Source organism: Phodopus roborovskii, unplaced genomic scaffold (assembly GCF_943737965.1).
Source record: "Phodopus roborovskii unplaced genomic scaffold, PHOROB, whole genome shotgun sequence".
Taxonomy (NCBI): domain Eukaryota; kingdom Metazoa; phylum Chordata; class Mammalia; order Rodentia; family Cricetidae; genus Phodopus; species Phodopus roborovskii.
This window is the reverse complement of record NW_026126611.1, coordinates 1,678,381-1,701,192: the sequence shown is the minus strand read 5'-3', so window position 1 is coordinate 1,701,192 and position 22,812 is coordinate 1,678,381. Positions and strand designations below refer to the sequence as shown.

Below are 22,812 nucleotides of genomic sequence, written 5' to 3'. Positions count from 1 at the left end.
AAAAGTCTCCATTTTTTGTGGGTGCTCTAAGAAAGCAGGTTGAGCCATGTGGAGCAGACCAGTGAGCAGCTTTCCTCAAGGCTTCTGCTTGAGTTTCTTCCCTCGGGCTCCTGCTTGAGTCCCAGGCTCCCCCCACCCCGCAAAGTTGGACTGAATAAAACCTCTGCTTTCCAAGTGGCTTTTGCTCACAGTGTTGACCGTAGCGATTGAGAGCCAGCGAAGACAGGGGGCACTATTCGGAGTTTGGCATGCAGCATCTCAGCACGAGCAGGAGTAAACAGAGCCCTAGGAATGTTGCTCTTCACTTGCTTCTGCTGAACAGGGTCCCCGAAGGACCACGAGCTGTCTTTCTGAAAGTACCCCCCCCTCCACTACTCTACCGGAACTCTCTCTCGCTGAGATTCCTTGGTAGAAGCCATCTCTTCCAATGCCTGCTTGATTCTCTTCTGAGTGGTTTCAGCAAGAAGGAAAATTATTTGCTTCCTATTTAAAAAAAAAAAAAATAGCATAAACAACCACAGCAAACCTCTGTCCATTTGCTTCTTCATAGCAAGCATCGCAGTTTCTGGGCTAATATAAATTTAGATGCGAGCAGTCATGTGACCCGACTGGGTTTTATTTTACTCTCCAGTTGAGACTTGGGGGGGGGGAGTTGTTTCCAAATGTATTAGTATTAATCAACAATTTATCAAAAACTTCTGTTTGGATATTGCTAGTGGAGCCTTGCTATTTTATTTGTAATGTCTTGGTTCTTTCGGGTCAGAGCAAAAGGTCTCCAAAAAGCCTAATTAAAATTTTCACCAAAGGTATTTTCTCTGTTCTAGTAAAAAGTAAACTACATAAAATTAGGTGGTTAAATTATTAGTATATTTATCTAATCGGAATTTTCTTATGTGTATATGTCTGTGTGAATGTATTTTTGTTTGGGTGTCTGTGTATATGCTGTGGTGTGTGTGTGTGTGTGACTCCCAATGGAAGCCAGAAAAGAGTGTATAGGATCTGGTGGGTGAAGAAAAACTGGTCTCCTTTCTTCAAGAGTGTTGGATCCCCTGGAGCTGGATTTCTACATGGTTGTGAGCTGCCCAATGTGGGTGCTGAGAACTGATCTTAACCTCTGAGCCATCTCTCCAGCCCTAGTGAGAACATTTAAGATTGGGATTCCTAATTAAATTGAGTTTTCCTATGACATAGAAATTAACCATAGTTTTAAAAGTACCAAACCAGTTGTATTTACTAAGATGGCCAGGGCAGTTTGAAAGAGAGAAGAGATAAATATTGGCAAATGTAAAGGTGGAGTGTAGAAGCCCTCAGCAGCTCTTCCACTAACGAGAGAGTCAACTGTGACACAGCAATTCTACCCCTGCGCTTAAACCCAGAGGACAGGAAAGCAGGCACTCAGAGCTGACCTGCAGATGTCCTGTGTGGCATGTACATGGTACCAAAGGATGGGGGGGGGGAGGTCAGCCAGTGTGTGCTAATGGACGCCTGGGTGAATCAATCAGCAAACGCTGGCACCTGGTCCATCGTGCAGCTGGGGTTTGCTGTGAGAAAGTGTGGGCGTGTGGCTCTTCACACAAAATGTACAGAGTAGGAAAATCTCTAGATGGAGAAGGGACTGGGGTGGAAGGTGTCTATGTACTGGACACACCAGATTCTTTCCAGTGGGATAGCGATGCCTTGGAGCTGGAGAGGATGGAGGCTGCAGAGTGCTGTGGTCTCCCCTCATCAGAAATGCAGTAAATACCACTGATCTGAACTGGAAAATGGCTAAAGGGAGAGATGTTTTATGTACTGTTCAGTGGTACCACAGTCATATTTACTTAGCTTAGGTTTTGAGGATTTAATATTCACAGAAACAAAAGGCCCAGGGTAAACCATCTCAACAAGGCCCCCAAATAGGAGAGTTGTTTACTTCCTAAAGTAGTAAGTATAATATAGAAGTAAAAAAACAGTAAGATAAATTTAACACCAGTCAATGAGACTCTGATAAAATAATATTTATATTCTGTTCTTTCAAAATTGACTGAGGATTTAGGTTTGGGAAAATATAATATTCAAGGCGTATAAAATTTTGATTTCTGTGTAGCTGTATACATCAGGGGCATAACTGTTTAGAATCGGGAGATGCTGCCATTTTGGGCCGCAAGTCCCCCACAAATTATGCCACAGGAGGATAGATCTCCGTGGTGGGGACATTGAACAGACTTAACAGGAAATGTCCAGACAGTGAGGCATGGCAGACAGACGGCCTTGGCTATCAGGGTGTGGTAGGTATCTGACGCTTTGATTTTTCCTATGATAAACTAGCCTGGGGGAAGCCAGCCATGAACTTGGAATGAGCATCCCATTACACAGAATTTCAAGAGTGAGAATTGAACACAGGTGACACAGAGTCCTTAAAGAAGTTCAAGCCAAGGACACAAGCCAAGGACAAAGACCACAAATTATTTCAGAAAATTATACTCTTCTGGAATGATCCACGATGGCTCAAATATTAAGAATTAACATACGGTTCTATCTTTTCCCTAGCCGAGACCCTGCAAGCTAAAGCTCATATCATTTTCCTTTTAGACAGAGAGACCACAGGTTGTTCAATAATAATAATAATAATGATCCAGCAAATCCGTGGTTTCTGCTCTGTGAACACAGACTGCGTTGAAACCAAGTACTGGTCCAAAGAGATGCTCATTCAGTAAAGGGATTTCTTAGAATCATGAGGACCTGAGTTTATTTCCCAGTACCCATATAAAAGCTAGACATAGCAGTGTATGCTTATAATCCCTACTTTGGGAAAGACAGAGAGAGGCGGGGGTGGGAGAGGAATTCCTTGGAGCTTTCTGGCCAGCTGGCCTAGACAAATCTGTTCAAAGAGAGAAACCGTGTTTGAAAGGTAGAGATGTGGAAGACAGAATGTAACCTCTGACCTTCACAGGCACAGGTGTCTCCACAACCTCATTAAACTGTATACCAGGAGCACCAGATGCCGGGCCGGAGGCCAGGAAGGCTGGAGGCTAGAGTAGGTGCAGGGTGCCTCTCAGATGTGCAGCTCTATGACAACTGTGTCTGTTGTGTCAGTGACACAGCGGACACACAGACAAAGTCTGGACGGCCCTCAGCAAGCTTTGCTCCACCTCTCTGCAGCATCGTGAGATGGGTCACAGTTAGTGTTAGATCCACACCCGAAACCTCCTTGCTGGCATCGGAGAAGAGCCAGGAATTCACCTGTGGTTCTCAGATGCCTGTCAGGTCCTGTTCTGGTCAACAGAAGGGGGGTGGGGGGACCCTTCGCTCTCCTTATTTGAGTACTCAATTCATCTGTGCTATAATGTTCACGTGCAAATACATGCTTTTTTCCCCCCTAGAGGGAAATCAAATGTACTTTAAAAATTTTAAATGACATTACCTTATTTATATTTATTTGCATGTATGTCTATCTTTCCATGCATCCATCCATCCATCCACCTAGTGTGTGTGTGTGTGTGTGTGTGTGTGTGTGTGTGTGTACATGCCATAGTACACAAATAGGGGTCAGAGAACAACTTATGAGACTTGTTTTGGGTTTGTGGTTTTTTTTTTCCTTCCACATGTGGGTCCTTGGAATTGAACTGAGGTCAATAAGCTTGTTGGCATGTACCTTTACTGGCCTTAAATGTACCTTTTTATTCACGTGGGGTACTAATCCCAGGCCCTGATGTACACAAGCACTGTTTTACCCCTGAACTCCTTGCCTAGCCTGCTTAGATACTTTCAAACTTACCTGTTTATTTATTTACTTATTTTTATCAGTCATCAAGTCCCTGGAGTTCTTATGTTTCCTGTCACTAAATAAATCACTGAGACATCCTCATTTTTTTTTTTAACATGCACTGTGGGATGTTTAGCTTTTTATCATCATGTTTCCCTGACTGTTTGGTACAGGTTTTAAGGTCCTAGAGACCAAGATACAGAGGAAAGAGATGAGTCTTGACTCCTTCTGGAGGGAGTCTGCCAAGTGTTGGGCTACCGTAGGATGTCAGGTCCCAAGAAGTGAAGGGCATAACACCTGCCTGCCTCTAAATTGGTTACCTCTGATTTGAGTTACACTGTGTCTTCTGGGCTCCCGTATACATCTGGATTCATCCTGCCTTTTTTTTTCCAGGAAGTCAGACTTACCTGCTCCCCACAGACACATTCTGGGAGTATTCCCAGTCTCCATTTTCCTTCTACACAGTGAGGGGAATGAACCTTTTTCTTCCCAGCTCTTGTGAGATTGAGAGGGCGGTCCTTATCAGCCCTGTGGGTCAGGCAGTACCCTCGGCAGCTTGTACTTGCCTCTTAGAATGCCATCTTTGTCTCCCCCTCCTGCCCTGGTCTTCCCACAGATGTGTCCAGGTGTGTGGCTGAGAGGAAGTATACCCAGGAGCAGGCCCGGAAGGAATTCCAGCAAGTGTTTATCCCGGAATGCAACGATGATGGCACCTATAGTCAGGTGACTCTTGATAGATACAAGCCTGGGTTGTTGTGGCCCAGGTGCCAAGGACTGCGGCGGGGAGGGTGGTGGTGAAGGGGAAGGAGCTTGGGCTGTTGGTTCTGAGATGGTGGGCTCAGGAGCCTCACAGGGTCACCAGGTACGTGAGGGAAGATTTGAGAGCCCAGCTGGTGCAGGTCACATGCATTCTTGTGCTGCATGGAAACGGCATTGGAAACTCTCATGGAGACTCACCAGCCCTGGTCAACTGGCTGAGCTCTGGCTCTGGTTGCAGCTTAGCTCACCCGTGAGCTCCACGGCTCGGTCATTCCAGAGTCCACACCGGAATGTTGCTACCTCGACTACCTCGAGTCATGGCTTGTCTGTGGTCATGCTGGACAAACCCGGTGTCAAAAACAGCTTGGTTCTGAAGGACAGAGTTGGTAGGGTCAGAGAGAGAGAGAGAGAGAGAGAGAGAGAGAGCTGCCTACAGTATACCACCAGTATAGTAGTTTCTAGGGACAGCAAAGGTATTCTGTCATCAACACCTATGACCTCATGGGTAGTGAGTCTACCAGTCTCAGCATAGTCATGTGACATCGGGGAGCTGAGGGGAGGAGCTGGCACTGCTGGATGTCACCTATGATGTAGTCACCTGAGGGTCAGACAGAGGGCCCTGGGGGACCTAGAAGATGCTGCAGAAATAGGTCTTCACTGCTGGACACTTGTCAGCCATGGGCTCACTGAGAGATGCTGGGGAACCTCCTCCTGGCTCCTCCATGTGTGAGGAGAGGGCCTGACGTTCTTTGCAGCCGGGGCCCAGCTCTCATGTAGGAAAGTACAGTTCCCTTTTTCTCCTGCACACTTCTGTGGTGAGGCTCACCATACAGCTTCCTTCCACTGAGTATCCAAATGCATCACCCAAGCCTCACAGCAGCCATCCCAAGGCCTCTGAGGTGACTCTGCAGGGGAGTGTCTGTGGTTAGCTCACCTTCCTGTCTTGTCTCTGCAGGTCCAGTGTCACAGCTACACGGGTTACTGTTGGTGCGTGACACCAAACGGAAGGCCCATCAGCGGCACCGCTGTGGCCCACAAGACACCCAGGTGCCCTGGTAGGTCTCACTAACGTTGGCTCCACAGAAAATTATTTTCTGTTTCCCTTGGTCGTGCCAGTTATATTTATTCACAAATCAAAAGGACATTTAGAGAGTGGGGGTGAGCTCACTGGACACATCATCCCATGTAGACCTGAAGAAAACAACCAGGGACTATTGTCTACCTGCTGTGCAGGGGACAGCTCACCCCAGGGACACACTGGGCTTGAGTCATTTGAAAATATAACCGCAGAGGCTCGAGTCACCGGCTTGAATGACCCATTGTTTTCTTTGGCCAAAAAAAGCAAAAAGATCCCGCTTTTATATACATGGGTTTTCAAAGAGAAAGTGGATCATTCCTCACAGTTCAGTTTCCAGACGTTTATGTGTGATATTTTATTACTCAGACGGGAGCTTGATGTACTGAAAGTAACAAGTCTGGCAGGCCCAGTCTATAAAATGGTCCCTTTTCCATTAATATTTTTACCAAAAAAGGTTATAAATGATTCAGATCATTTTTATGCGAAAACAATCTCCAGCCCGGGCCTGACTAACTTGCCGGGGAGAGTATCTTATGAAACCGAATGATCTTGTCATCTAAGTTTCTGGGCTGTAATACGAAAAGGCAAACGTATCAGTGGCTAGCAACGTAAAACAAGTCTGTCGTTTTTAAGGGTTGAAATGTTAGTGTTTGGAGTTACCGTCAGATTCAATTTCTATTTAAGGGCAGGCACTGGCTGTCGAGATTCTGTTTGTTATTGTGACCCAGGCAGAGGGACTGGGCACAGGTCAGAGCTCATTCCCGTGGCCTTAGTACCATGTGACAAATCCTATATTTCGATGACCATTCATCTATTAAACAAACCCATGTGAGGTGTGTCGTGCTGAAATGCGTTTATTTCAAGGCTGTTTTGCCATTGGAGCCTATAAAGTGCTAGTCCCCCCCCCCACTTCGAGCTATTGTTTACGTTGAATAGTTCCTGTACAAATGTGTGGAGGAAAACATATGAAGTAGAAATGGGTAGCGCCACGTGGGTCTTGGTGTGAATGCCATCTCACGTAGCTCTGTTTTCACCTGAGTCCGTGTTTTGCACGGACCCTGCTCTCATAGGAGAAGGCAAAGAACATGGCGATATCCATGATGCTAGCCATGTTGTCAGGAAAGCTGAGTTCTCCGTGAAACAGCTCACTTAAAAGTGGCGTGTAAGCTTGCTGAGGTATTGCATACTGCTGGAACAGCCCTTGCTTCTGGAATAGTGTGTGTGTGACTGCATGCAAACACGCCATGCTCATTGTTTACACTGACATTGCAGAGGAGGGAGTAGCCTGGCCCTTTGCTTAAAAGCCCAGTGTAGTTCTTGGGTAGGAAGCAAAGGGATTAGGTAAAAAGTTTCAGCTCAGTGTAGTGGTCCCCACCTGTAAACCTAGCTCTCTGGAGAAAGAGGTAGGAGAATGATGAGTCCTAGGCCAGCCTGGACTACGTATGAAGACTTTGTCCCAACAAACAAACAAATGCAGGGCTCTTTGGGATAGCTGCCCACTTTGAGAGGGTACTTTGTGTGCCTCATGTTTAACTGGCTCTTCCATTCCTCCATAGTGAGGCTGAAGCCCTTTCCCACCAGGTTGGTTAATGACTGGTGAATCCGTGGGCCCCTCAGAGCAATGTGCGAGACTTTCATTCTGCAAACCCATGGGAATGACTGAGCTGGAATTATTTCTTTAACGTTTCTGGAGACATTATTGGGCTGCAATGAACAACTAAGGGGTTTTGAAATTTAAGGGAGGGCTGTGGGAGAATTGAGCATCCCATGCTCAGCCCACAGAGACAGAATTAACAATGCATCTGCGTATAATACAATGGACTCCTTCTTACATGATGGCACAGCCTGATGGAGTAGTTGTCACTTTACTTTGGTCTGGGACTCACAGTAGGCTAGATGGTCCTGGCTTCACCTGCACACTGCAGGGAGCTTGTGCTTTGGATATGCCCACCACATCAGCAGCCAGCAGACGAATGGTTCATACTGTCCTCCAGTTAGAAATCATCTGTTAAAATCAGGTAGAACTTCAGAATCCAGTACTTATCTTCTGCCTTCAAATTCACACCAAATTCACCATATAGGCTCTATAAAACTGGAAGCCAAATGAGATTAAAAATGAGTAGAAGACAGTAAATTTCTGTTATAAAGTGTGTATGTGTATGTGTGTAGATGCATGTATGTGCATGTTTACATTGGGTGTATGTGTGTGTGTACGTATGTGTATACATATATGTATGTGTGTATATGAATTTGTGTCTGTGTGCTTATTAGGGCCATATGTTAAGATGCACTGTAGCAAACAGGTAGGAATAGGATTGGGTATCACTTGTAGGTCTGTATCCAGTGGCATGGAGCAGAACCCTTCCTCAAGTCCTTCTACCCTTAGTTGCACAAGAGAGACATGGGTGAGGCATGAACAATTGTATGTTAGAAGCCTCGGATGCAGAATACCTCAGTTCCAAAGCAGTCAAAGCAGAGGCATTTTCTAGAGGAAAGTGTCCTTATGTCTTAGTGCAGGGCAGCTCGGGTTAGAATCCCAGGAAGACTCTCAGAACAGGGGCCTGGAGACAGAAACACAGCAGGTGACTCCGTGGTGAGCTGGTAAGGACAGACAGGGAACCACCCAAGCGCTGTGTATGCCAGTCACTTAGGGTCCTGCTCTTTCCTTCTGGGATGGACCCTGGAGAAACACAGATGCATGCTGCAGATGTGTGGCAGCCCTGAGACACCAATGCTGTAAATACCAAACCCGGGGGACTGGGTCTGTTGGTGTCTGTAGGATAAAGCACCGCAGAGTGCTAGAGTCACACAGGATAAACAGCAGTGCAGACAGATACACCCCGTCTCCTTCACTGGTGCCATGGTGCCGACATCTGCGTGAGTCAGAGAAGCCACAGGAAAACACAACACAGGGCAGGGGATTTACAACTCTGAGCAGACAAAACCTCTAGCCTGGAGGTGTCCTGTAGTGACCACAGGGGACAGACTGACAGGATGGACATAGAGCAGGAGGGGCTTATCAGATTGGTTTACCTTATACGATCTGGGTAGTCCCACAGTGGCTGTCTTCAGACCCGAGTAGCTGATCAGTCTGTGAGGCTGGATGGCTCCACAGGTCCAATGTGGTGCCAAAGGCCTGGAGATTTCCTGGGCCATCACTGGCCTTCAGATATGTTGGAAGTTGGGTTCTGGCATCTACAAAGGAATGTAGCAACAGTGGCTCAGCAACCGAAAGGCAATGAGGCAAAAGGTCCACCTTTTAGGAAGGTGAGATCTACATGTGGGATGTACCTTCCCATTTCAAAAACTCTGATCAAAAAAGCAATCCCTCACAGGTATCCCTGAGTAGCTTAGGTGTTAGTTGCTTCCAGATCCAATCTCCTTGAACATTTCTGTTTATATTTTGAATGCCGATTCACAATTGTCTTGAGGGATCAAGACGGAAATGGCCTAATTCCTCTTTTTAAATGAATATGAAAGAGTCAGCTTCCACCTTGCCAACCTCCCTTGATGGCCACTGTTGGCGCTAACAAGTGGCCTTCAACCAGTGACCTCCCTATCCTGATTCCTGGGTGGAGGCCTGGGTGTGGGGGACAGGGCTTTGGGGAGGTTAAGCCAGCTTTAACCTTTTCCTCCTAGCTCGCTCTGTCTTATTCCTCAGTGGGCATTCCTGAGCCTGTGGGCTCTGTCTCACCACAGGGCAGTGCTCGCCCAGTTCTTGTAGTCCTCCTGTCTAGACTTGTTTTTCAAGAAGCCCACTCACAGTTCACTGTTATTGCAGCTATTGCCAAGCACTGGCCACCGGGGAGCTGGTAGTGAGTGGCGCTTGGCAGACACTGGCATAGCCTGGAGCCTGGGCCAGCTGTGAACAAGCACCACAGGCACATACAGGATGCCCTTAGCTCTGTCCAGTAAAATTCAGAAACGCACCACAGAGGGGGGTGATCCTCATAACTAAGGGCGGCTTGGCAGGTGTAGCAGAGGGCCTCATTCCCAAGTGCTATTGACTCTGATGCCTTCTGGATTATGTCTGCCTGAAGGTAAGTACAGAAAGGGGGGGCCTGCAGAAAGACTTTTGGGTGGTGGTGGGGTAACTTCAAGGAAGAGTGGTGTGACAGGGTTGAAAACAAAAGGTGCTTTTACAGGTGCCCCAGCTGTTCCCAGGTGACGTCCTGTCTCCCCTCCTGAGAGTGGGTGCCCTCAGGAGGAAGCCTGCAGACTCACACAGCCCCTGGTCTGCAGCCAACGCACCAGAAATGTCCAAGAAAAATGGCAAAGCCTACACCCCCACCCCCCTTTCCTTGTGTCCTGTTCTGCTGAAGGGAATAGGACGTCCAGATGACTGTGTGCATTCAGCTAGTCTTTTCATCCTATACCTCCCTCCTCCTCCTGCTCCCTTTAAAAGACCGGCCCGACTTGGCATAGATTCCGATGTTAAAAACAAAGAATTTTCCCTCTGAGGAGGGTGTGTGTGTAGCTGGCTAAATCTGTAATTTGGAAACAGCTTCGGGTTTTAATCTCACCTCTCCACCCTAAGCATCAGCTGAGAGCTCATTCCTAGCAGGCTGGCCCTTCACGAAAAGATTTAAAAGGGATTTATTACTATCTTTATTATGTGTATGTGTGTGTGCCTGTGTGTTTATGTGCACACATTTGCAGATGGTGGCAGAGGACAGAGGGTGCCATGAGATCCCTTGGAGCTGGGGTTGCAAGTAGTTTGTGAGCTGCCTGGTGTGAGTGCTTAGAACTGACCTCAGGTGTTAGGTGTTCTCTTAGAGCACTGAGTGCAATAGCCTTCCATACATCTCCCCATGGGAGGACTTTTAGCATCACTATTTCCTGAGAGTCTCTACTTGGGCCTTGGTCAGAGCTCAGCCTTTGAAGTAGGCTTCATATTTCCATTCTCATGAGAGGTACAGAAACAGCACAGGCTTGTATGCGGTAACATTGTATCGCCTGTATGTGGTAACATTGTATCACTTGTATGCGGCATCATTGTATCGTTTTTATGTGGCAACATTGTATCGCTTGTACGAGGCAACGTTGTATCACTTGCATGTGGTAACAATGTATCGTTTGTGCGTGGAGACATTGTATCGCTTGGTGACCACACCAAGGAAGGGGCTCTGGAGCCTTTGTCAGGCAGTTGCTTCAGGAGAGGGCCAGAGATCTTGTCCAACAAGACAGAACCACACCAAAGGTGCTAGGGGAACAGACAGCCACCGCCTACTCCGTCTGTTTACTAAAGGATTTTTGTGACTTGCAATTTCGTGGTCATTCTGACAGGCCTGTGCAGGTTTGTGGTCTCTTCTGGAATCTTCTCACGTCCATCTCTGCTGATACAATCTGTTTTCTTGGCCCAGAGTATTTTACTTCAGGAGTGGAAGACCCAGGGATACACTGCAAAGAGTCTTGGGTTGGACCAGATACTCTTTTACCAAGTTGATAAAGAGTAAGACAGTCCCCTGATGGGGGATGGAAGGACATCCATGGTCCCCAGCTTCAGCTATTGTAGTGTTTGTAAAATTAATTTAACAGAACACTGGTGAACTTCCCTTCTCCATACATAGCCCACACTGGGGTTTCTCCTATGTATTCTAATAAACTCTCTGAAAAAAAAAAGTTAAGAGACCTTTTATAAGTAAGCAGTCCTAGTTTCTATCACTTTGTGTAAAGAACAACACCTGGGGACTTCTGGAGATAGACATCAAACCTTAAAACAAACACAATCTCTTCATTTCTCACTTGAGTCTCCTGAAGCATGAGATGAGGAGAGCAGAGGACTGGTCTATACTCCTGGGTCAGCCCCAGAGCACATGACTGTGAGTGCACTGTGTGTGCTCACCCATGGTGTTGATTCTCTCTGTACAGTGGGTATGAGTTGCCGAAGTGATTCCCTCTGTGCAGGCTGCGTTTCAAGGCGCCATAGGAGCCAGGTGCCCTTCTGGTCTCCTGGGTTGTGAACTACAGCTTCTCAGACAGCACCTGGAAAGGGCAGGACATACAGAGCTGTCTCTTGCCTTCCAGGAGCCCCCAAATCAGTTGCTTTTGTGTCTTCCAACACATCACCCTGCTTTTCAAGAAATGCCAGCAACAGAAACAGCCCAAAGTTGTCTTTGCCTTTAATAGAAAAGTGATCTCTCTTCCGGTGTCATATTCATGACTGCAAAAAAAAAAAAAAAAACAGGTCACAAGGGAAGGCATCTTTGCCAAGGGTAACTGTGTTAGCCTCAGCTCTGACCAGAGCTTTTTTCCTGATACGTTGAGCAGGTGGCGATGTGGGAGAAGTTGGTATCTGACTCGGTTTCTGTGCATTGGAAGCAAAAAGGAACACTGCCTCATATTCGTGAGAGTTCTGTCCACACTGAAGCATCAACACCTTTTTTCACAAAGCAGCAAATGGGAAGTGTAGTGAATGGGTGGCTCTCACAGACAGAGAAGGGAAGCAAGTCTAGGCACCTGCAGCAAGCAGTCCTCAGTCCGTGTCCCTCACTGTCCCAAGAGCTTCACACTCCTTAGGCCTTTCAGTGGCCTGTGTCCCTCTATAAAAGACAAGTCTACGGTTTTCTTTCTTATAATCAGACTCAAGTTGAAGCCTAGGGTTTGGTTTTCTTTAGTCTGTGACTCTTGGCACCAACACTCATCATGGTGGTGAGTGCTGACAAGGAGACTGTGACTGCTTTTTGTTTGCAATATATTGTCATGTGTAAAGGTCTTCCACACTTATCCACAGAGCCTCAGAACCGGGGACTTTCCTTTTCTTACAGGGCTACCGCTTTGGGTGACAGTCCCCCCCCCATGGGGTGCCAGGTGATGTGTATAATTTAATTGGAACATGAGAATGCACTTTGAACTTATTATATGTAATGATGGATCTGCTTTTCTTAATTCATGTAGGGTGTTATAATCCTGCTCTTTATTTTCCTCTCTTAGGGTCAATAAATGAAAAGTTGCCCCCACGGGAAGGTGCAGGAAAAGCAGGTAACTATCTTGAAATAAATTTGCATGATGGTATATAAGATTAGATCTGATTGCACCTTTAAATGACCCTCAAGTTTAAAACTGAACTATATTGGAAGCTGTTACCCACATCTTCCAGCAGCATGCAGCAGCATGGATGTCCCCTGAGGGTCAGGCAGTACACTCACGGGTATTGGCTACAGCTTGTGTGGGGACCCTGAAAGGGGCTTAGGACTACTGTGGGCCTGTTGTGTTCAGTTGTAGGCGTGTCAGATAGTATTGTAGTATTTGAAGACAACTGTGGGTGTGGCAGGTTCAGGTACAACTGTGGGTCTGTGAGGACCACTGTGGATGTGTCAGGCTGAGCTGCAGGTGAACTGTATTCAACCGTAGGTGTGCTATGTTCAACTGTAGGTGTGTCAGGCAATACTGTGATCATGTCAGGGTTCCTGTAAGTGCACTGAGTACTATTGTAGGTATACTGAGTGACTCAGAGGAAATCAAGAGAAGCATTTGGCAAGAGAGTAGAGGCTCAGAATTTGGACTTCTCACACATTCCAAGCCAAGGAAATTACCGAGGATACTGATAATGTCTTTGAGAAGGTGACAGCTTTCTCCACAGCAGGTGCCCTTCTGAGGGAGAGACAGAACAGTTGATTTCCTTAGGAGCCACATGATGGCTGAGTTCATCTTCCCTACTAAGACAACTTGGGAAGATCTGTCCTCTTCTTCCTTGACCTTCCTCAGTCCCCCCCCACACACACTCCATGACCCCCACTCAGCCCTTGGGAAACACATTCTGCTTTAAGTCTTTGAAGTCAGGAGAGATTTTCAAGATGAAATGATTTTTTTTTTTTACATAACCACAGGCATTACTCTTCTTTCTACCGTGGATTATAGTATAATAAACCTGACAAAGAGAAGCAATATGGAGACAAGACAAATAGAACTAAGTTTCTTCAACCCCATTCCCAAGGCATAAATTGAAAGTCCCTTGGCTAGGAATTGGGCTTTCAGCCCTGGGAAAAAAAGATCTTTATAGAGTTAAGACGCATGCACGGAATGAGTCCAGGGAGGCCTGGGGTAGATACTTAGAGGACTGGAGCATCCACTAAGGCTTGAGGGCTCTGAAACAGGCATTCTGTCTAGAGGTAGACAGTGCAGCTTCCAGCCAGAACAGAAAAGCCTGAGAGGGCGTGGTTTGCATTTGGAAGAAAGATGTTCAAGTGATAACGTTTGCTCCCACCGCTGGTTTTTAGGGAAAGAAGCGACAGTTTGCGAGTAGAAAACTAGAGGCAGGTGATTCCACTGCCCACGAGCATCTCCTTATTTATGATTAAAGGTTTAAAAAAAATAATTCTCCTCCGCTCTCCCTAAAAGCCTTGTGTGGGGCTTCTAGACAGCTGGAGGACACAGCTGGAGGTCACGGCTAGCTAAGCCCTCATCTTATATGCTGACCCTGATATGACTGTGTCAAAATGTCTGGGGCAGACTCGCCTGAAACAGTAGGGGTAGATTTGGTGAGACCAAGTACCCAACCACTGACCCTGAACTCCTCAGGGACCCCGCAAGGAGGCGGTTAGTAAATTCAGGGATGGTTATCCTCCGAGAAGCAGGGCCATTCCTCGTAGTGTACACACTGCCTCCCACCAGCCCACTCATTAGCTTGACCCTTCCCACACTGCATCCTCCCATGCATGCTACCCCTCAGAGTCTCTTCTGCGACTCTGCTGCTAACTGGAGGAGGGCTGGCTGGACCAGACTGTGGCTTCCAAAGCGGCCTCTGCATAGGAATACACACAGGGATGGGTTTTCAGCCCCCACAGCGACCCCTGTGGATCTTTGTCCTCTTCCCCACCCTGAGGCCTTTGCAGACCAGGTTTCCTTTCCTAGAGCGGAGCCCTCCTGATAACAGTTTTCCACTTGTCCCTCACTGCCCTGTAATGGCCACTGCCCTGATGATGGTTTAGAACTTCATCCAGAGTCCCCATGTAGGTCTCGGCTCTCAAGTTCCCATAGCATTTGAGGGTGGCAGTTCCTAAGACAGTGGGTCGATGTTGCCTCCTGGGTCCCCTGGTGATGGCTTGGCTTTTGCTCTGTGCTGGGCTGTGTTGGGAGGTTCTGTGTGGGTGGTTTGCAAGTCCTGGGCTCCAGCCTGGATGCACACTTACTTAGCTTACTCTCATAATTGTAGTCTCCTTGCAAATCTTTTCCATTCTGAATTCAGATGATGCTGCAGCCCCAGCATTGGAGACTCAGCCCCAAGGAGATGAAGAAGGTGAGCTGGTGATAGGGTACTGGGAAGGGAGCAGAGAGGGGTGTTCAGGGGCCGGGAGGTGGTATCGAGTCACCGTGGGCGCGATGCTGTTCACAGTCTAGACCACACACAGAAGGGTTCCGCCTAATGTCAATCACTAAGTCTAGAAAGGAGAGCAATATGAGGACCATGGTAGCACAGTCTGAGCTAGCTCCTTCCTGAGAGAAACTCCCCCGGCACACCCCAGCACACACACATGAGTGCAGGGAACGGCAGGCAGACCCTTTGCTGGACTGCAGACATCAATTCACTGTGGGTGTCAAGGTATCAGGTGTATGTGTTAATACAGATTGCAGATGGTCCAGAGTGCCCTGGCTATGTGCGGCCATTTCCAGTGTCACAAGGTACCATTGCTTTTCCTGGTGGGTTTCCACATTGCCATGGGGGTCCTGGTGAGATGAATACCTTGGTAGTCAGTCATTTTATTAATGGAAAGGTATGCATTCATTTTTCTTCAAAGGTGAGACAATACCTGCTATTTCCCTGCTTGTGTAGCTGGTCTCTATGACAACTATAACAAGGATAGATTTCTGATGTCTACCTTTGACATTGGTCATGCCACATTGAACAGGTTCATCGTAGGGGAAAATGTATAAGGAATGCACATTGTAAGAAACTGGAGTGCAGAATCCCACATGATTTGCAAGTAACTACAGTGACTAGCGTGTGCTGGAGGTACTCTGGAATCTGCCAGTAGAACCCCAGTCCGCCCATGCCCACAAGAATTCAGGGCTGCCTATCCTGCATGGAAGGGGGTTTAAACCCAGATTATGTGCAGGGTCTGTGTTCTCAGGGCAGAATAATGTGACCCTGCCGTGCAAGCCAATCACATTTGATAAACTTTATTAAGGGGGATACTTTCCTTAATGGTGTTATGTGAGAGTTATATTTTAAATATTTTATTTGTTTTAAAAAGGTGCAGCACACTTTATGTATTATACTGGGAGGGGGTGGTCAGGGAACCAACCGCATTCCTCAGCCTAGGGACTCCACGCTTCCTGATGAACTGTCCATGGTCTTATTGTTTCTCTAGATATCGCATCACGCTACCCTACACTCTGGACTGAGCAAGTTAAAAGCCGGCAGAACAAGACCAATAAAAATTCAGGTAAATTGGGACCTGGTGTCCTTCTGTAAGGGAGTGTTTAATTCAGACTCTCTGTAGTCTCTGAAGGACTTCTGTGCAGCTGTGCAGTGAGCTGCACTTTCAGACACGTGTGTGTGTGTGTGTGCACGCGCGTGTGTGCGTGTGCATGCATGCATGCATGCATGTGTGTGTTTGTGCGGGTGTGTGGTTGAGTGCTCTCCTCATTGAGGCAGTTTCTGAGCTGTTTTAGGTTCAAAGCCTCCAAATGTATGGATTGTACCAACTACAGAGCAGCAGTGATAGGCTGACCTTTAAAGGCATCCACTTGGACATTTTGTAGAGGAGCTGTGCAGCTTGTCAGCGACTGCCTGTTTTCAGGAGTTTATGGAGCTCGGTAGGTGTTCCGCCTCTGTCCTCTGGCCTTTTGTAGACTCTGAGTTTGCCCTCTGGGTGAGTGGATAGACAGCCAAGGGATGTCAGGATGACCACAGGAATTTCCTGGGATTGACCTTGAGCACAGAGATGAGAGGCAGCCACTCCCGAGGGCATCCTGGCACCGAGTGCTGCTGTCTGGGCTGTATGATCCTTTCAAGGCGCGATTTAAATATGCTACAGTAGAGCACTAAGCTTAGGGCACCACAGCCCAGAACAGGAAGAATATATATGACTCTATACGCAGCACAAAGAGGCCTGGCTGTCAGGAAGGCTGTGTCTGGGGCTGTTCAAGCCCAAATCCTCAGGAGATCCATGTTTGGGAAAGACTGCACAGGGGCCTGGTGATGCAAAGGAAGGCTTACATGGAATACCAGTGGGTCCCTGAGGAGTGGGTGCCAATCCATGGTGCCCCTCATCCATTTCCTCCTGGCTCTGGCTCTGAATGGCTGAGCCTCACCTTGTCCCTGATGGAGACTTTTCCCCTTGACTGCTCTGAGAAAGGGTAGAACCCAAAGGTTTCATCACCGGTATGCAAAGGAAGGAAATTGTAAATATTTTCCCCCCTCAACTATGGGCAGCTTTCCCTGTTGTATTAGTTTTATTTCTGTAGCTGCGATAAAACACTCTGTCTAAAACCAGCTTAGGGTAGGAAAGGGTTCATTCAGCTTACATTTCAGGGCCACAGGCTGTCATTGAGGGAAGTCAAGGCAGAAATTCAAGCAAGAACTTGAAGGCAGGTCTGCTATGTCTTTCCTGCAGCATTACTTATTTTGCAGCCAAAGATTATGGCAGGGCCATGGAGGAGGACGCTGCTTGCTGGCTTGCACACTTATCTATGCTTAACATGCTTTTTATTCAGTCCTGGATTGTCTGCCTAGGGATGGTGCCTCCCACAGTAGACTGGGGCTCCCATTAATTATCAATCAGGGTACTCCCTCACAGATATGCCCACAGGCTGATATGATCTAGGCAACTCCTCAGCTGAGGCTTTCCTCTCAAGTTGACAATTAAAGGTAGCCAGAGCACCTACTGAATTAAAAAAGTCACTCGTATGACTCTCTCATAATCTCAAAAAAAAAAAAAAACCAAAAACAAACAAACAAACAAAAAAACCCCACCACCACCAACAAAAAACCCACCACTATTATTCAATTCTGTCGCCATACTTACAAAAGGTATCTGATTGAACCCTGTCATACACAAGTAATTCGTGCATGAGAAAATAATTAAATCATTGCTTGTCTCCAATTTATCAATTTCCCTATAGGTCTGAGAGCTTCTCATGGGAGAAGCATTATGGCCACGACTGACCTTGATCTGAGAAATACAGATGGTTATAAACACAGTCAATGGAAACATGTAATTTAAAGGTGCATCTAATTGTGCTATGGGGGGAATTTCAACTTAGGCAGATAACTTGCAGAACAAGGGCATCACCTCTCAGCCACTGTTGGCAAAGTGATGGGCCAGTTATAACTAACCTTCAACAACTGGGCAAGCTTTCAGGGTAGTAAGAATTAAAAAAAAAAATATATGCCCCAGGAAAGTGCAGCTTGCCTATAATGCATAGGTTATTATAGCTTGTTTTAAATTTCTATATATGAGTAGAATTCAAAGCAGAGGCGTTAAGTTGATTTACAGACATGGGTTGTGAAACTATTAGGTTTTGATTGTGTTTAACTGCTATTATCTACTTTCTGAGGGTCATGGTATCATAGGATATTTAAAATAGCATTAGCAGCAATGCTGTGAATACTCTTAGTGTCTGTGGCCTGGCTATTGTTAGAACCATGAGAAGAGTTTTGTTTGTATTTAATTCCTACTTCATAAAGCTACCTTTACTTACAATCATCTTTGGCAGATATAGAGATGTTTATTTAATAAAAGCATTAATGGGTTGGAATGTAAACTGGCAGCAGAGTGTGCTTCACTACCTGGGTTTTATCCCAGGTTGACAAACAACAGCAACTATAAGAGCAGTGATTTGTGAGTTAGGCTCTGCGAACCCTCCTGGTTCAGCACCCCCGCCCGCGGGGGGCCCCCCCCCCCCCCCCCCCCCCCCCCCCCCCCCCCCCGCCCCCCCCCCCGCCCCCCCCCCCCCCCCCCCCCGCCCCCCCGGCGGCCCCCGCGGCCCCGCCCCCGCCCCCTCAGCCCCTCATCTGAGCAGGATCGATGGTGATATAGCCTGTCCATTGCCTGAGGGGTTGACAGATTGGGTTCTGTGGCCAAGGACAGAATTCAGACTGGAGGAGACCTCCTGGGACAACCCCACTGCTCAGACCTGAATTCAGTGCATGGTAGCAGGGGAGAGTCCTTCTGTCAGAGACTGTGGCTAGAAAAAGGTGAGGCTAGGGTACCTCTGTGGGGGGGGGGAGGCAGAGGGTCCCTCTGAGCCCTGCCGCTCTACCTAGAGTCCAAAGCCCCAAGATCAGGGGCAATGGTTTTGTGTTTACGGCACCCACCATCTGGCCGAACACTTATAGACTCCAGAGGCACCCTACTCAGTGGACTCTGGTTGAGCCTGTGGCCTGCACAGATGGACTTCTTCAGTCAGGGCTGCAGCAGCCGAAAGGTCCAGCAGGGAATGGGCATCCGGGGGCAGGGGGGGGTCAGCAATGGCTATAGTTCAGTTTCCTCACCCCTACGTGGATGGGCGCGGAGATGCTTCAGAGGCTACTGCCAGGCCCAGAGGGAGCCACACTGACCTCAGATCAGCCACCCCGTGGTGCTTACCAGAGTCAGAATGGAGGTCACAGAACAGTGTCCACAGTTACCTCCTTTGCAAGCTGTGAGAGGAGGGAGGTGCTGCGACCGACTCCTCTCTGTCAGGAGGACCATCTGAGGCTCCCGTAGGTAAGGAAGGATCTGTTACACAGAGCAGCCCGCCACAGAAAAAAAGGGCACTCTGTATTTCCTACCACCCGGGAGCTCCGAAAGGCTAGCCTGTGTTAGATGAGCTCCAGTGGGCAGTGTCCATGGTCACCACTACTAACTCAAGTGTGGGTTCAGAGGGCTGCGCTCCCTGTGGCTGGATAAACTCCTCAAGTCGCCTCTCCCAGGTCAGTATGCTGTGCCTTTGCTTGCAGCTGTCTGCAGGCCGCCGTTCCTGGGTACTAGCCAAGGACCAGCCCTGGCCTGTACCACGGAAGGGCTTCTGGCTACAGCTCCCGCAATAGCAGTCGGACCTTCCTCCCACTTGCAGTAAGAGGTTGAAGACTCCGAGCACTGGTTGTCTTACCGCCTTGTTTGTTTTTTAAGTGAGGAGTGGAAGATGTTGAGTATCTGTTTTTTCTCTCCCTCCCTGGCTCTTCCAGCAGCCCACAAGGCCAAGCCTCCTCCGTAGAGCTCCAGGGAAGAGGGCTCCCTGTTCTCAGCCTTCGTTGGACACAGGCTAGCCTCTCCATCTCCCTTGGAGCTTGCCAACCTTTTCCTGTCTTTCTGTATTTTGCACAAGCTGGAACAAACATAGAGGCCTGGGTTGTGTCATGTCCAGGCACCTCCCCCCTCCCCGATCAGCCGTTAAACCCTTCTCTGGCTCACGTTCAAGAGGACATCCTTGATGGTCACCATGGCCTGTGGTTTTATGAGACCCCCCTGGGTGGAAATATCTTCTGCCTTATTCGGGATTGATAACTTTTGCTTTATTGCATGTATTAAAATTAATGCCAAAAGATAATTATCTTTTAATTCTGCTTTAAATCAGGCTAAATTGCATTCCCGGGGGGAGGGGGGACGTTGAATAATATGAATTAAATTTCATTTGTAACTTCTAGGTTTTTCCTTCTCCTTTTGTTTTTCAAAATCAACATTATAAAACCATCAAGATACCATTTAGACTCTTTAAGCTGTAAAGCTCTAGTCATTTGAAGAGATCATAATCTATAAATTACATAATTCCCGTTAAGTGTGGCTGTAACCGTGCATGATTTTAAAGTCTTCGCCATCCTGCTTATAAATGTGCACAGCCAAGTAGATTTAACTTTGCTAACTATACAGGGGTGTGTTAATTTCAAATATGCTTTATTCTTAGACTTCAGTGTTCAATCAAACTGTAAATGGTCAGAGCATTCTCAGTTCTGAAAAAAAAAACAAAAAAACAAAAAGACAGTGAAATCAAGCAGACCCTAGTTAGACTGGTTGGAAACACATCAGTGATTCTCTAAGAAGAGAGCACTTGACTTTATTCTCTGAAGGGAAATGAAATTCAACTTGCCATCGGATCGCTCGGTCCAGTATGAGTCTCCTGAGGAGACAGAGCTATGGTGCTGGTTACTCATCTAGCAAAGGACCTTGCTTGTACACAGAGCAATCTTATCCTTAAAACAGTCTGTGAGCCCAAAGCAGCTTGTCTCAAGGGCTAGCACGGGTTTCAGAATCCAGTGTGGATGTGCAGCTTTCTATTGCTGATTTTGGCAGGGAAGGCGTGTAAGGTTCCAAAGATGGGGGCCAGGGGATCTTGGAGTGTGGTGGGGTGGGAGGGTAGGGGGAGAGGTAGCTCAGGCTGACAGAGGACTGGGCTGTCCAGAGCTCTGTATGGACCTGCCTTAAACATGTATTACCTGCTAGTGTTTCTCTGCTGCCTAGCTGTGGTTAGGGGAGAGAACAGGCATCGTGCTCTGGCAGACGTAGAGTACAGGGTCTGGTAGAAGTGTCCTGGGCACAGGAAAGGGAAGCAGTCTCCTCATAACAGATGTTGCTAGCCAGGCCCTGTGGTCCTCCTCATCAAACCCAGAAGGGTGGCAGGCATCTGATAAGGCAGAGGTGCATGGTGAAGTCTAACAGATCAGAAAACAGCCTTTTCCAGATGCACCTGGAATTCGTGGGTTGAACAGCCCAAGGCAGTATGCTCCTTATTCTGGGCAGCACCAGGCTAGTGGGAACCATTCTAACAGCCAAACAGGCTACTGTGGCTTAGAGTCCTCCAGGCCTTGGGAAGCACAGGAAGTGAGAGGCTCCCTCTCACCATGGAATCCTGGCAGAGAATGTGGCCTCTTGAGGAGGTGGCGAGGCCTACCACATAAGAGAGTACCGGCTCTCAGTCCTGTTGGGTCATGGGTACCCAAGTAGCGTGTAAGAAGGGATCTGACAGCAAGGATCAGGGCTTTTCTGAGAACCCTGTGTGTGTTTTCTTATGACTAGGTAGCTAATTAGATTTTAGAGGATTCAGATGCAAGGAGTTATAACAGTAAGAGGAAGAGTATCTTACTAAAGGCATCAAGGGTTTACCTGAGATTCCATAGATAGCCCCAGCCCCTCAGCTTAAAGAGTCAGGATTCCTACTCATAGGCCACGGGCTAGGGCTGAGCCCAGGTCAAGGAGCTGGAGGAGTTGGCTTCTCTTGTGGATTCTCTTTGACCTGCGGGACAGTGTCTCTGCTATCTCACAGGGACTGTCCTCTGAGCATTCCAGGTGTCCCTCTTTCTGTCCAATCGGGACACATGAGGAACTCACTTAATTCTTAATTGAAATGCCTTGTTTCTCCCAAACCTCTCATATTCCCCCAAGCTCTATATATTTGGGGGACCCACATCAGGATCATTTCTACTAGGGTGACTTGGGCTTGAGTAGAAGTCTGATGTAGAGAAGGGGTTGACCACGGCTTCCAAGTTCTCACTGTTATGTGCACATGGTCCCTGGGTCCAAGTGTCCACTTCCTTAAAGTGTTCCCTAAGTGAGAATGAGTTTTTCTAGCAGGAGGGACACACAGTGGCTGGGTGAGTTCTCACGGTCCTTTACACAGCAAGCACTGACTGAATTCAGCCATGGTTTCCCAGCCACAGGTATGATGTATAAAAAGATTGCTTTTCGCCAGCAATGCCGGCTTCCTAATTTTATGAGGACCAGCCAAGTATAAAACTATGTTAATAAACTTAGAAAACAGACATGTGTTCTGAGAAACCACAGCTGCATGTCTGTCTGGCACTCCAGCCAGAAGGATGCTTCTTTCCAAGGTCCCCCTCTCCCCCAGGGCATGTCCTGCTCTGTGAGCTGCCCCTGTGCACACTGGTGAGGCCCAGGTTCCACGTGTCTCCTGAGTGCACATTGCACAGGGAAGAAAGCATGTCCTTGCAGTGGGCAATGTGTCCGGTTATTATGACCGCTGGAGGCTTTCAACTAAGCTAGAGAGTGTCCTCCTGTATTATTAACATTTCACCACACACAGCAGAGCCAGTCTCTGCAAATGTGGCATGTCCAGTCACCCCGAGAGAGGGCCACTGTTGAGAGAAAGATTCTGAGAATGTGCACCAGGAGATAAAGAGACCCAAATCTTCGCCTTGAGAACTAAGTTCTCCAAACTTCTCAGCTAAAAGGCATTTTATTTTCCTCTTTTGATTGGGAACTTGGAAATAATTTCTATCCCCCCCACCCCATTTTGTCATAACTGTGATTCAAGAAAAAAAATGGTACTTTATTTTAGAAGTCAATTTTTA

At 47.5% G+C, this 22,812-nt stretch overlaps 1 protein-coding gene across 2 annotated transcripts in view; it reads left to right on the top strand.

Moving 5' to 3' along the window:
• The window catches only part of Smoc2 (SPARC related modular calcium binding 2), a 103,191-nt gene that overhangs the window by 39,400 nt on the left and 40,979 nt on the right, over window positions 1-22,812 (top strand). Inside the window, exons 3-7 of one of the 2 annotated variants that reach the window (XM_051205999.1) lie at window positions 4,362-4,468; window positions 5,460-5,559; window positions 12,516-12,563; window positions 14,737-14,820; window positions 15,893-15,967. In XM_051205999.1, the coding sequence (XP_051061956.1) occupies window positions 4,362-4,468; window positions 5,460-5,559; window positions 12,516-12,563; window positions 14,737-14,820; window positions 15,893-15,967 (414 nt within the window). The remainder of the gene's footprint in view (window positions 1-4,361; window positions 4,469-5,459; window positions 5,560-12,515; window positions 12,564-14,736; window positions 14,821-15,892; window positions 15,968-22,812) is intronic. The other variant, XM_051206000.1, reaches the window with a different exon arrangement.